General features: G+C 36.1%; 1 protein-coding gene across 1 annotated transcript in view; it reads left to right on the top strand.

The window, feature by feature from the left end:
- The window catches only part of LOC121382760 (collagen alpha-1(I) chain-like), a 118,559-nt gene that overhangs the window by 93,162 nt on the left and 10,321 nt on the right, over window positions 1-15,076 (top strand). The window contains exons 43-52 of the mRNA XM_041512339.1: window positions 102-209; window positions 1,802-1,909; window positions 2,960-3,013; window positions 4,246-4,299; window positions 5,180-5,233; window positions 6,883-6,990; window positions 7,666-7,719; window positions 8,722-8,775; window positions 13,039-13,092; window positions 14,202-14,309. Coding sequence (XP_041368273.1) covers window positions 102-209; window positions 1,802-1,909; window positions 2,960-3,013; window positions 4,246-4,299; window positions 5,180-5,233; window positions 6,883-6,990; window positions 7,666-7,719; window positions 8,722-8,775; window positions 13,039-13,092; window positions 14,202-14,309 — 756 coding nt within the window. The remainder of the gene's footprint in view (window positions 1-101; window positions 210-1,801; window positions 1,910-2,959; window positions 3,014-4,245; window positions 4,300-5,179; window positions 5,234-6,882; window positions 6,991-7,665; window positions 7,720-8,721; window positions 8,776-13,038; window positions 13,093-14,201; window positions 14,310-15,076) is intronic.

Below are 15,076 nucleotides of genomic sequence, written 5' to 3'. Positions count from 1 at the left end.
TTAGTAGCCACACAGAATTATGCTACATCTCTAGCATAGAGCATAACTGTATACTGTTAGAAGAAATAAATATTTCTAATCTCTTCTATTCTTTGTTTCAGGGAACTAGTGGACTGCCTGGTGTTCCTGGACCGGAGGGACGAATGGGCCCCAAGGGAGACAAAGGGGACCCTGGACCTCCTGGACCCCCAGGGGTTGATGGTGGACCAGTAAGTTGTGGTTATCCATAGTGCTTGTCAGAGGTGCGAGAGTGGTGGAAGAAAGGAAGGGAGAAATGTTTTATTAAATGACGCATTCAACACATTTTAATTATTGTTACATGGTGTCGGATATATGGTAAAGCACCACACAGATAATGAGAGATAAACCTTGCTGCTGCCACTTTATGCACTATTCTTCTTGATTAGCAGCCATTTTCTACTCCTTTTGATTAACCGCAAGGGACCTTTAATATGCACCATTCAACAGATACTACAGTCTTTGTTACACCAGTTGTAGAGCACTGGTTGGAAAGAGGGCAGGATGTAGTCCAGTGGTACAGCGCTTGCCTCATGCGCGATCAATCTACGATCGATTCTCATCAGTGGGCCCATTGGGCTATTTCTCGTTCCAGCCAGTGCTCCACAACTGGTGTAATAAAGGTCGTGGTATGTACTATCCTGTCTGTGGGATGGTGCATATTAAAGATCCCTTGCTGCTAATCGAAAAGAGTAGCCCATGAAGTGGTGACAGCAGGTTTCCTCCCTCAAATATCCGTGTGGTCCTTAACCATATGTCCGACACCATATAACCGTAAGTAAAATGTGTTGACTAGGTCGTTAAATAAGACATTTTCTTTCTTGGTTGGAAAGAGAAATGGGCCAAAAATAAGAGTCAGTATTGCCATCTGTATGGTCTACAAGAAATGAGTATCAGTGTGCAGGCATATATTCAGGAAATTATTCATGGTGGCAAGTGAAGTTTATAATGTGGTCAAGTCATGCTCCCCTAAAAAAAAAAATATTTGTTTTCCCCCAGCAGGGGTGTTTTGACCCCTGACCCCCCTGCACTGCATGTTGTGAGTAAATGTAATGAACTCTGGTTATCTGTAAGGTCTGTCAGATATAAGTATCAATGTGAGTAATTGTAATGAACACTGGTCTACCATGAATAAGTATCAGTGTGATAATTGTAATGAACACTGATTACCTATAAGGTCTATCAGGAATAAGTATCAATGTGAGGAAATGTTATGAACACTGGTTATCTAAGGGGTCTACCAGGTATAAGTATCAATGTGAGTAATTGTAATGAACACTGGTCTACCAGGAAAAAGTATCAGTGTGAGTAATTGTAATGAACACTGGTCTACCAGGAATATGTATTAGTGTGAGTAATTGTAATGAACACTGGTCTACCAGGAATACGTATCAGTGTGAGTAATTGTAATGAACACTGGTCTACCAGGAATAAGTATCAGTGTGAGTAATTGTAATGAACACTGGTCTACCAGGAATACGTATCAGTGTGAGTAATTGTAATGAACACTGGTCTTCCAGGAATACATATCAGTGTGAGTAATTGTAATAAACACTGGTTATCTGCAGAGTACCATTGCCCATGCTTATAGAACTTGAGTTCAGACTCAGTCTTTAATTATGTCACATGCATACAATTTGTATGGCATTGTCATGACATTACTGTCTCACATTATTGTCTAGACTCTAAATGTTTTATAAGCACCAGACCAGGAATATGTGTGAATCTGAGTAAATGTCACCACTGCCTGGCACCTACTAATGGACACTCTGTGTATTTGTAGGGTCTGAATGGAATGAATGGTGCTAAGGGAGATGAAGGACGCCGAGGACTCCAAGGTGAAGCAGGTCCTCGAGGACCCAGAGGACCGGAGGGAGAGAAGGGAGACATGGTAAGATTTAGTAAAAAAAAATGGAAGCCATTCAGCAATATTGAAATCTCTTTTGTTGAAAGAATTTTGGCCAATCCCCAGACCGCTACTGTTTTTGAACAGCAATAAATATTGTTTAAACCAAAAGAATTAATTTTTTTAGATTGCAGTGTTAAATTTTAAGGTTGGGGTGGGTTTTTGCAGTAGAAAAATATTTTACATTTTCCTGTGTGAAACTCATTGTTTTGTCTACAAAAGAATGTTTTTTGACTACCAAAAAAAATTAGCTGAACTACAGAAAAATGGTTTTGTGATCATGACAGAACATATTTTGAAGCTTGTGTCCAACTGTAGTTTAATTTAAACTTACCTGCATGGGTTGACTGTTCAACAGATACAAATGTAGGTTATTTAGTTGGGTCTTTTTGTGGGGTTTTTTATCCAACTGCTCCATTTCCTTTCTCTCCTTTGAATTCCATTTCATTTCTACCCAATCTAGCAACCCCTCCTATCTTTCAACCTCTTTTACTGTCCACCTCCACATCCCAATCCTTGTCTCTCCAACTATAATAGGTGCTTGTCTCTTGTGGCTATCCATGCCACACACCTGCCATTTCCCATCAGCTTTTAGCTGTGGACTTAGTGTGACCACTTTGGAGAGTTTCAGTGGTTATTGAGTTAATGTGAGAGAGAAAATCTGCTACTATGTAATGGATTAATCTTATCAATTATTAAAAAGATTTTTTTAAGGTAGATTTTCTCATAGATGGGATAATACATACCATTACCTTTGATATCAAAGCAGAACTTCACATATTAGTTGACATAAACATCATAAGTAAAATCTGAAGAATAAAAATTATGTTAATTGGAATTGTTTGTAGAAGAACATTAATTACAATTTCATAGTAATAATTGCATAATAACTGAGCTCAAATTTACTTTAACTGTGGTATCATATTCGGGAGCTGTTTCGACATCACAGACTTGATCAGTCATACTTGCATTCTTAAGCCAGAATTAACTGCAAGGAAATATTTGTTTGAGTGAAAAAGCTATGTATTGTTTCAGGGCATGCCAGGATTAACTGGACCTCAGGGAGATCCAGGAGAGCCCGGTCCAAAGGTAAGTACAATTTGTACAGTTACAGTTCTACAGAACACAGAAATAAAGTCTTAATTAACACATGGTGCTTGGATTTTTAAATGGTATAGAGAAGATATTTCATGTTTTTTGTCAAATATGATTTATATCTCATTGAGTGATGTTTGCAATCATATCTCATGAGTCGTGCTTGCGCTTCAATTTATTATATAACTTTTGGCAATTTACCTTTATTTTTAAAATGTCAGCAGCAAAATAGTTCCAGCTTTCTTACAGTGAAGATAACACTTTCTACAGTGACGATAACACATTTTAGTCAAATAGTGAAATTTTCACTCTAAAATGTGTTATCGTCACTGAGTGACTGATAACACTTTTATTTCACTGATATTTTAAGATATTTCACTAAATGTTATATAATAATATCTGTGTAGTGTTAGTCTTGAATTCAGTGAAGACATTACAAGTGTTAATAGTTTCAAATATGTGGAGGAAAATGTTCTTGCCGTATCATCACATTCTGTCAATATCAGTCACACTGGAAAGAATTTAGTTTTGGCCAGTTTTCGGTATATCTAGAGTATTTTTTTGAAAATATTAAAATGTGGCTTTTCATTCATTAATTTATTTTAACTTATTTTTGTGGTTATATCCAATTACGGTTGAAGCATACTGTCCTGGGCACACAATTCAGCTATCTGGGCTGTTTGTCTATGATAGTAGGTTAGTTGTTAGTGAGAAAGAAGAGGGTGTAGTGGTCTTACCACCTACCCATTGATGCATTAAAACTCGCTCTGGGTGGGAACCGGTACCGGGCTATGAACTCAGTACCTGCCAGGTTCATGTCCGATGGCTTAACCACGACACCACCGAGGCAGGTAAAAAAATGTAAACAACATTTTATTAACCAATTACTAAATGTTGTGGCCACTTTGTATAAAAATTAACAATTGTCTAATTTGGCAAAGCCCTGTTCCTTTCCATTAATTAAACGGATACTGAGTTGTTTTAGGTTGTTGGTTTTGCACAAACCAGAACTTCACATGTTAGTTGACATCAACATCGTAAGTAAAATTTGAAGAATAAAAATAGTGTTAAAAGTGAATTGTTTGTAGAAGAATATTAATTACAATTTCATGGTAATAATGGCATAATAATAAATATTGCAGTTAAAAGTTTGTGTCATTCATCAACACTGAATAAAATAAAAGTGGTGATTTTTATTTCTGTTTTTTTGTTGTTTTTTTCAACAGGGAGAGCCTGGTATTCCCGGCACTGATGGATCGCCCGGAGGCCCTGGAGCTTTGGTATGTTCTTCAGTTCCAGTTTTCACTCAGTCACACTTGTGTGCATAAAACATATTTTATCCTGCAACCACTTGTTTCTATTGGCCGATTATGCTGACCGATTAAAGCAAAGTCATATACGTATACTAGCAGATTATGACTTTTGATGTCACTCGTGTGACGTCATGTGTATACATGTAGCTACATTACAAAATCGGTTATTTGACCTCTAGGTCATCATACAATGTAGCTGCAATAACAGAAATAATAGCTTTTTACCTTAACTTTTATGGTCTGCAGGATAAAGATACTAACTAGTTAATGACATAGGATATCAGCTTTATCCTATTCAGGCCGAATGAGAAATTCATTTCAGCAAGCCTTGCAGAATTTCCCATTCTAACCGCCACAGGATAAAGCCAATATCCTATGTTATTATCTAGTCATTATCTATTTATCGCATATAATGTACAAAAGGCTCTCTCCTTGTCATCCTGGACAGCTGATGTTTGTAATCACAATTATTGCAATTAGGATATTCTCTATGCCCATTGCATGGCTATTTTCCAATATATTCTTATTGACATTCAACTGATTTTAACAGAAACTAATGGCTGGACCCTGCTCAATGGTGGGGAATGAAGGGTAATGGCTCAATAGAAGAAAAAAATCTATTTTAATTTTATTTTGCTATTATAGGTCTACTTCAAAATTTTGCGTGGTGTGTCTTAAGAATACAAAAAAACATAAATATTACAAGATTAAAAAAAAAGCATTTGAAAAACTTCACTAACATGAAATTTTATTGCATTCTAAAATTGTTAATTCTTCTTTACTAATATGATTTTATTTTTTGTGTTTTGTGTATGTTCTGACATCTGTGTTTTTAATTGTTTTGCAGGGAGAACCAGGACAACAGGGTGAACCAGGTTTACCTGGAATAACTGGAAGACAGGTGTGTAACCATAGTTCTCTCTGTAGATGCTCCCGTGCTGCTTGATGCGCGGTTACCGGCCTCAGTGGCGTCGTGGTTAGGCTATCGGTCTACAGGCTGGTAGGTACTGGGTTCGGATCCCAGTCGAGGCATGGGATTTTTAATCCAGATATCGACTCCAAACCCTGAGTGAGTGCTCCGCAAGGCTCAATGGGTAGGTGTAAACCACTTGCACCGACCAGTGATCCATAACTGGTTCAACAAAGGCTATGGTTTGTGCTATCCTGCCTGTTTGAAGCGCAAATAAAAAGATCCCTTGCTGCTAATCGGGAAGAGTAGCCCATGTAGTGGCGACAGTGGATTTCCTCTCAAATTCTGTGTGGTTCTTAACCATATATCTGACGCCATATAACCATAAATAAAATGTGTTGAGTGCGTCGTTAAATAAAACATTTCTTTCTCTTTTTTTGATGCGCGGTCGGTCTGGGATCGATCCCCATCGTTGGGCCCATTGAGCTATTTCTCGTTCCAGCCAGTGCACCACGACTGGTATATCAAAGGCTGTGGTATGTACTATCCTGTCTGTAGAATGGTGCATATAAAAGATCCCTTGCTGCTAATTGAAAAGAGTAGCCCATGAAGTGGAGACAGTGGGTTTCCTCTCTCAATATCTGTGTGGTCCTTAACCATATGTCCGACACCATATAACCGTAAATAAAATGTGTAGAGTGCGTCGTTAAATAAAACATTTTCTTCCTTCCTGTAGATGCTGTCCCTGGGGAATGGCAGTCCTCTTACCTATCATTTAGCTAAACAGTGGAAGTCATTTAGAGATATTTTATCAGGGAGAGTAGAAATCCTCTTATAGACATTTTAGTTAATGATAGTAATAGTTTATCTGTGTGGCAGTCATCTTATAGATATTTTTAAAAAGGTAGCAGTAATTGATATTAAAATCTGGGAGAGTGGCAGTCCTCTTATAACATTCTGTCTAGAGTGATAGTCATATTGTAGTGTATTTGGAGAGAGTGACAGTCCTAGAGATATTTTTGCTAGTAGTCATATAGATATTTTAATCTGGAGAGTGGCAGTCATCTGACAGATATTTTAGCTGTGGAAAAATGGCAGTCCTCATATAGACAGAGATCCAGAGGATGAGGTGATCTTTAGTGTCCTAACAAAATATCTCAGTCTTTATATGTTATACATTTATAAAATATCACAGTGCAGTGACATTTTATAAATGTTTAATTTATTATCTGCAATAAAGTTTATATGTTACATTTGTAGCTTTTAAACATAAGCATTTAATTATAATCATGTAAAAATGCATAGCATTTCATTTGCATCCCTTTATAGCTGTTTGGCAGTAATGCTAATATGAATAAATGTTGTTATCTAGATTCGGGTATTTTCATGTAATGGGTTCTTGTATGCCTATGCTTTTAAAGGCAAAAAACAAAATTGCAATTAACAAACTACAGTGAAACTCCTCTAAACCGGACACCCTCAGTACCAAGTAAAACATCTGGTTTTAAGAGGTATCCAGTTATAAAGAGGTTCTCTTCTGTACAGATATTTAAAAGGGGGCTGCACAAAACATCCGGTTTTGAGGTAATTCCGGTTTACAGAGGTTTCACTGTAATATGAATGGCTATGTTTTGTTTCAGGGAGAAATGGGAATACCCGGGGTCCAGGGACCAGTTGGGCCACCAGGAGACAAAGGAGATCGTGGGCAACAAGGGACTCCTGGCCCACGAGGCATGCCAGGAACACAGGTGAACGAGTCTATGCTTTATAGAAATAAGAAAAGAAAATTAAATATTATTGACTTAAAAATAAATTTATTTTAAAATATGAAAACAGGGCATACCAGGAACACAGGTGAACGAGTCTGTGGTTCATAGAAAAGAAAGAAGAGAAGAAAATTAAATACTATTAACTAAAAAGTACATATATTTATTTATAAATGAAAACCAATATTAATGGAATAAACTTGGTTTAAAAAAATAAATTAATAATAATAATTTTTAAAGTAATAATTGAATTTTCTGTAATAATGATAAATATATATATTTTTTCAATGTGTATAAATAAAAAAGCTATGCTCAAACTGAACATTTCAGCTTGGATCATGGAATCTTAATATTCACTGTTAATATCACTGGCCCTAGTTCTTGAGGAATGTACCTTATCTGATTCACATAACATGCATTTTGAATACCAGAATGACCACAAACCCATAAGATTTGCTGAAATTGATAATTTAAGCAAGAAGTTATAAGTAATGTAAAATTTAATTGTTAATTAACTATAAATAGCTAACATAATTTACATTACCACACCTAATAACAAGGGACTGTGTTTTTAATTAATTAATTTATTTATTTTGTGTCTTTCTTGTGTTCATTTTGTATTGTTTTTATTATTTATTTAATTATTTTGTGTTGTAGGGCACGGTGGGACCTCCAGGCCCCCCAGGACCTGCTGGACAGCCTGGCCCTGTGGTAAGCATATTCACATTTTAACTCCACTTTAACTCAGTCTAAAATTTAGTTGTACAGTGCTCGCCTGATGTGCGATCGATTTAGGATCGATTCCCGTCAGTGGGCCCATTGGACTATTTCTCGTTCCAGCCAGTGCTCCACAACTGGAGTAACAAAGGCCATCGTATTTACTATCCTGGCTATGCATATAAAAGATCCCTTGCTGCTAATCAAAAAGAGTAGCCTGTGAGGTGGTGACAGCGGGTTTCCTCTCTCAATATCTGTGTGGTCCTTAATCATATGTCTGATGCCATATAACCATAAATGAAATGTGTTGAGTGCGTCGTTAAATAAAACATTTCCTTCCTTCTATAAGAATACTTTGTTTCCTCCATATGCATTTGATTTCAGTTAGACCTTTTCACTGGAAACAAAGTGTGGAATTTTGTGTATATAAATGATAAGAGATAAAACAAATTCTCTCAATAAATAGTTAACACAAGTAAAATTATTTTGCTAATACAGTGTATTTATGGTGTGTGGTTTTTAGGGATGGGTGGCGGGGGTTAAGTCTAAAGTCTAGTAGATGCTGGGTTTTCATCTCATTGCTGCAGCCCATAGTGAGTTCCTAGTTAGTGAAGAGCTTGTACAGACTTGTTTCTCACTAACCACTAAGAGCTACTGGTAAATGTTAAGCCCTGTCCTAGATGGATAGTCTGGGGTCCTAATTCTTTAAACTCTCGCAAATTTGCATTTTACAGTACAGTTTGACACCCAATAGCTGATGTATTTGTCATGCTGGGGTGTTGTTAAACATTCATTCATTCATTCATTCATTCATTCATTCATTCATTCATTCATTCATTTATTTTATAGTACAATGCAAGCAGATTTTTAAAAACGATTTGAAATAGTCTCCAGATAGCATATGTGCCCAGAACAAAAGTGTTTTAACTTTATTTGTTTATTAGTACAAAAATAAATGACGATAATTAATTGATGTATTTTCTTGTTTCACTACAGGGAGAACCGGGCCCTCCAGGTGGTCCAGGGTTGAGTGGTGACCAGGGACAGATTGTAAGTGATGCTGAAAGGTTAACTTTACAGTACCGTATTTTCCCATGTATTATGCGCACCGGTGTATAATGCGCACCCCCCACTTTGAATGTTTATTCCAAGAAAAAAAACATGAACCACCATATAATGTGCACCATTTTTTTAAACCACAAAATCAACAGTGAATGCAAGATGTACCGTTTTTCCCCTGTCACCAAAATTAACGAAAAGCGAAAGTCGAAAGAAGCGGTATATTCAAGAAACCAAGAAACAAAACTTAAGTTAGGTATTTGAGTACATAGACCTACATGTCACATTAAACAAAGGCTAGTACTTGCATACTTACATGTCACAGACTCACACGTGCATAAATCAAAACAAAGTTATATACCCCATACACTGTAAATGACAAATAAATGAAAACAAAATATAGCATATTACATTTGGTTCTCATGTCTAACGTGAATGCGCAAGATTTCTAAATTTATAATAGTGTGGTATATTTCTGGTTTGCCGGAAATGGCCGAATTAAATCTCATGGAAATTAAAAATATTTACGGTCCAGTTTTGTAATTTTTATGCACTTTTTGGCAAGGTATGGATACTTTTGTAGATTTATTTTGCATTTATTACAACCATCACAAGTGAAAAGTGATTTTTAAGAGGGTTTTGTCTGTCAATAACCTGTAAAGTACCGTAAACTACCGATCGGCGATTTTTTATGGGTGATCGCTGGACATTTTTAAAAGATATTTTTTCTATTGCTATGTATAGTGCGCACCCCCATTTTTAACTTGTATTTTCTGGAAAAAAAGTGCACATAATACATGGGAAAATATGGTACAATTATCAGCTACGAGCTGTGTGACGTAAATCTATTTTACTCTATATTTTGTATTCCTGTAGTAGTGTTGGTATAAAGTGCTCCTACTGGCAGTAGCTAGTGGGAATTTCCCTATTAGATCAGTTGGTAAAGCGCTGGACGCTCGAACTGAGAGTTTGTGGTTCGAATCCCCTCAGTGGAGGTTGATTTTTCTGTTGCATTTGCGGCCGATGTAGGGACTGGGTGTGTTCTTAACACAAGAATACAATTATAACCCAGTCAGGACCTGTAACAGTTCAACTGCCCGTGGCCCACAGCTCCAGGATGTAGCTTCACTTGATAGGGTAGTATGTAGTAGTGTTGGCAGTAGTTAGTGGGAATTTCCCTATTAGATCAGTTGGTAGAGCGGTGGACTCTCGTAGTGAGAGTCTGTGGTTCGAGTAAAATGGGTTATATTCCTACTTTTGCTTTCAATTAAGTGCTACAAAGCGTCTTACAAAATGTATATGCTAAACATTCCAAACATTATCCCAAAACAAGGACCCCTTGTATGTGACATCATTTAAATGTTTTTATTACGTACACTACACACAAATCAAACAAATTATGTTACTACGTCATTATTCAAGAGAGTTAATTCATGGTCCATTTTCCTTAAAATTAAAATGCAAAATGTTAAATATTTTTGTATGAAATTGAAATATCGTTTATTGGAAATGAAAACATACTTAATGTCATCTGATAATTGACTTGTTCCAGCCAGTGCTCTACAACTGGTGTAACAAAGGCCGTGGTATGTACTATCCTGTCTTTGGGATGGTGCATATAAAAGATCCCTTGCTGCTAATCAAAAGAGTAGCCCATGAAGTGGCGACAGTGGGTTTCATCTCTTAATATCTGTGTGGTCCTTAACCATATGTCTGACACCATATAACCGTAAATAAAATGTGTTGAGTGCATCATTAAATAAAACCCTTCATTCCTGATAATTGACTACTTGGCAAAACATTTTTCTGGTCTTATTTTAACTTTACTTTATTATTAAGTTTACCTTTAATCGGTGTGCAATTTTGGTTTAAAAATTTTAATTGTCATAAGGGCTCCCTGTTTGCAAATCTATAGAGTCTACCACCAACCCAGCAAGCCCTGCTGTACATCTCCAGTAGGCCTGAGTATACACTAAATGTTTTACATGAAAAGATTGCTATTCAAGACTGTTGTTTCACAGGATTTTGAGATATATGTTGACTGTGTCATTTCGAAGAATCAATGTAATTTGTACAAATAATTTTTACAAGCCATGCAGGCTCATATGCTAGCCAACGTAGAGAGTCCTTTTTGATATTTGCGAGCCTCAGGCTCCCGGACTCTCCTCAAAATCGCACACTGCCTTTAATATATATTAACGTCTTTAGAGGACTTTTTTTTTTTGCAGTTCACTATTAACAGTTTGCCTAGTATGTATGGTTTGCTGTATATACATAATTGTATTTGTTAGATAAACATTTACTTAAATTATCTTTCTACTGTGTATTTATGTAGAAAAAATGTATCAGTCACAAATATTAAATTGTGAAGCAATTTTGTACTCAATTTGTGAATCTTAAAAGTTTAAAATTACCCTAAAATGAAAAATAGTATTAACAGTACAAATAGTATATACACTGGGACATTAATCAGGCACCACCTAGTTTTGATAATATCACTTATACTCTGCAAGTAATTGTGACCATTTTTTAATACGAAACCAGGGCTTCTAGAAATTTTATAAAAGCCACTAGCCATGGGATCAGTGATTTTTAAAATTCACTAGCCATGATTAAAAGTCACTAACCCAACTTTACTTTAAGTTACTACAATTTTACTGAGTATTTTTTTATTATTTAGTTTACGAACCCACCAACGTAAATTTTGCTCAAATAAAAATATAAAAAAAGTCATATTTTTCACTTTTATTTTTATTTTTTTTGCCGTCGACTTCCACAAATAGCTCTAAAAAAAAGAAAGAGTTACCATTCTAGTCTATTGTGGCACATTTTATAAGGTAACAGTGAGAAATAACACTTATTTCGTCAATAAATATACCGTTGTAGATACGAATTAACCAATTCGTCTTCGGTCACTCTCTTTCGGTCTGATTCGCTATTTCGCTCCGATTTCTATGCACCGCGTGGTTCGCACAGAAACCTCACTTCCGGAATAGCAGCGTGATAAAATGGAATCGACGCCACAAAGAATCCACAGGATATTCATATTTACAAAATCGACTTCACTGCAACATTTGACAATTTTGTTTTTACTAGCCATCAGGCATGGCAATAGTAATTATTTACTAACCCAACATTGAATATCACTAGCCATGGGAGTGGGGCTACCATAATCTAGAAGACCTGACAAAAACCACTGAAATTAATATTCTGTATATACAGGGAATATTGAAAAAGATTAACAGCAAGTGACACTGTTGCTATATTAATATGTAATATATTCTTAAAAAAAGCCAAAATCTGTAAATATGCATGGAAATGTATGGTAATTAATTTTGGAGCTGAAATCACGATGCTCAAAAGTAATTTATTCATGTCATCTCGGTAAATACTTGGTAGATACAGAATATGTCAAAATTATCAACATCAACTTTAAACCACATTGACACGGACAACTACTTCTAAACACCTTTTTGGCTACAATACAACTCCAGGTGATACTTAATTAATTTTCAGGTGCCTAATTCACTAAACTCTCACAACTTTGCGAACTCGCAGTGCAATGCTAAAAGACTTATTGGGTACAAAGAGGATGCTTTGTTGTCTAACAGAGCCTAAGAGACTTTTGTGAATTAGGCCCCAGGGCCCCGTTCCACGAAGCAATCTTAGCCCTAAGATCAACTTAAGTGCATAGGGTAGCTATGCGCTTAAGGTAAACTTAGGGCTAAGATCGCTTTGTGGAACGGGGCCCTGGTGTATAGTTTGAAATAAACATAGATCAGTTTCTTGTCTCCGTATCATAATCCATCTTCAGTAATAACAGCATTTTTGGTTTTGTTTTCTTTAGTTTTTCTTGTCAAAGGATAATGGTCAGTCTTTTAGTGAAATCATCCATTCAGAATCTATTAAATCATCTCGTTCCAACCAGTGCACCATGACTGGTATATTAAAGGTATGTGCTATCCTGTCTGTAGGATGGTGCATATAAAAGATCCCATGCTACTAATGGAAAAAAATGTAGCGGGTTTCCTCTCTAAGACTATATGTCAAAAATTACCAAATGTTTGACATCCAATAGCTGATGATTAATATATCAATGTGCTCTAGTGGTGTCATTAAATAAAACAAACTTTTAAACTTATTAAATCATATAACAGCAAAATGTTTCTAAAAAGAAATTGTAAAAATGTTTGTTTCTGATGTAATATTATTTTGAGTAAATTATGTATATTAAATGTATTCATTTCTTTGTAGGGACCAGCAGGTCCCTCAGGACCAAAAGGAGAGAAAGGACCCAAAGGAATTAAGGTAAGTTTCAAAATTAGTGTATTTAACAGGCACGATGGCAGCAAGTAGATATTGGGAGGGGGCTGACTGAGATCAAGGGGACAAAGCAAAGTTTATAGAGAGTTCGGGGGTATCCTTCCCCGTAAAATTTTGAAAACTACAATTTCCTGCATTTTACAAGTAAAATTCATCACTGCCTTAAGATTTACTACCAATAATATTTTTGATTCAGAATTATTTGGGGGGGGTGGGGTGTTAGAGCCCCCAGCCCCCCTGCTCCGCCATGCCTGTTTAAAAATTTTGTTCAGGGGGAAAACCTGCATAAAGGTGCATTCAAACTGTGCTTGTTGTAGAAATCTGAAAGGAATAAAATTAATATAGAAAGTAAAAAAATCAAAATGTAGGAGAGCATCCCAATTCAACCCTTCTGCCTGACTGTATTATATTACAGAAATAACATTTAACAAAAGTTAAAATGATGAAAGTAGACGTTTATTTTTCAAAATATTTGTCCCAAAGCCCCAATGTTATTCATCATAAATGAATGGATAAACTTTTCACATGAGCATGTTAAATTATTTTGCTGACTGCATAAGACTTAAAGGAATGCTTAAGCAAGGCTTTTGGACTGGTATGCATATTCATTGATATATAATGCACATTATTGCTTAATAGCAACAAGTATAATCTTATATTTAATTAATAAAATGGTTAAATGTGATGGATATTATATATAACGGGCACAGCCATTTTGTACCATCCCAGGGAATACGCCCTCTGGTGAGCCGGTGGTTACATAATACTTAATGTGTCACGTCAAGAATTAGTCTTAGAATTGAAGATACGGATGCATCACAGTGTTCTGTAAAGCCAGCAATAAATATATATTATTTTTCAATACAAAATAAACCACCATTGTCAAAGTGTATTATGTTTTGTCCATACATTAACCCACATACTGAAATGATAATCGGACTGTTTTCTCAGTTAATTGATCTTTTCTTTCCGTGGCCTGTCAGTTTACAGTATGATAATGTGTGTATTTTGATAGATATATACAACATACACTGACACATTCTTTAACTGACATCTCGGCGTCTAAATCTGTTTTTGTTTCTTTTTTCATTTAGGGTCACCGTGGATCTATGGGATTGATGGGTCTGAATGGTGAGCCAGGAGAAAAGGGAGAACGTGGCGAACCAGGTCCTGAGGGACCCAAGGGAGATAAGGGTGACATGGTAAGTTGTTGTTTTCATTAATACTTAACCTGACCTCTCTCCTATGACATTTTCATCTTTCCAGTAAATGCTTATGGTATAGCAGTGCACACTATAAATGGAATAAATTGCAGTACCCCCAATAATGACACACATATGATTTATGATTATAAATTTAAAAACAGATATTATAATGCAAATGTTCACCCAAATCTTGTAAATCTTCTCAACCACATTTAACGTCACTGTTTAAGTGGAGCTATCACTCTGGCTCCCAATCACTCCCCTGAGACTAGTTCAAGGAGAGCAATTTTTACCTCCCCTTACCATTTAGCATATGGATTTTTAAAAATACTACTACTACACAAGGATTAAATATCAGTGCTCAGTAATATAATGGGCAGGATGTAGCCCAGTGGTAAAACACTCGCTTGATGTGCGGTCAGTCTAGGATTGATCCTTGTTGGTGAGCCTATTGGGCTATTTCTCGCTCTAGCTATTGGGCTATTTCTCGCTCTAGCCAGTGCACCATGACTGGTATATCAAAGGTCGTGGTATGTGATATCTTGTCTGTGGGATGGTGCACATAAAAGATCCCTTGCTACTAATAGAAAAATGTAGTGGGTTTCATCTCTATAACTGTGTCAAAATGACCATATGTTTGACATCTAATAGCTGATGATTAATAAATCAATGTGCTCTAGTGGTGTCGTTAAACAAAACACTTTTTTTAAATGGCTCCCTATATTCTAAATTAGGAAAGCAATTAATCACTCACCTCGAATTTT

The sequence above is a fragment of the Gigantopelta aegis genome, chromosome 10, assembly GCF_016097555.1.
Source record: "Gigantopelta aegis isolate Gae_Host chromosome 10, Gae_host_genome, whole genome shotgun sequence".
Lineage (NCBI taxonomy): Eukaryota > Metazoa > Mollusca > Gastropoda > Neomphalida > Peltospiridae > Gigantopelta > Gigantopelta aegis.
Note: the sequence above shows the minus strand (reverse complement) of the source record. Positions and strands in the feature narration are given on the sequence as shown.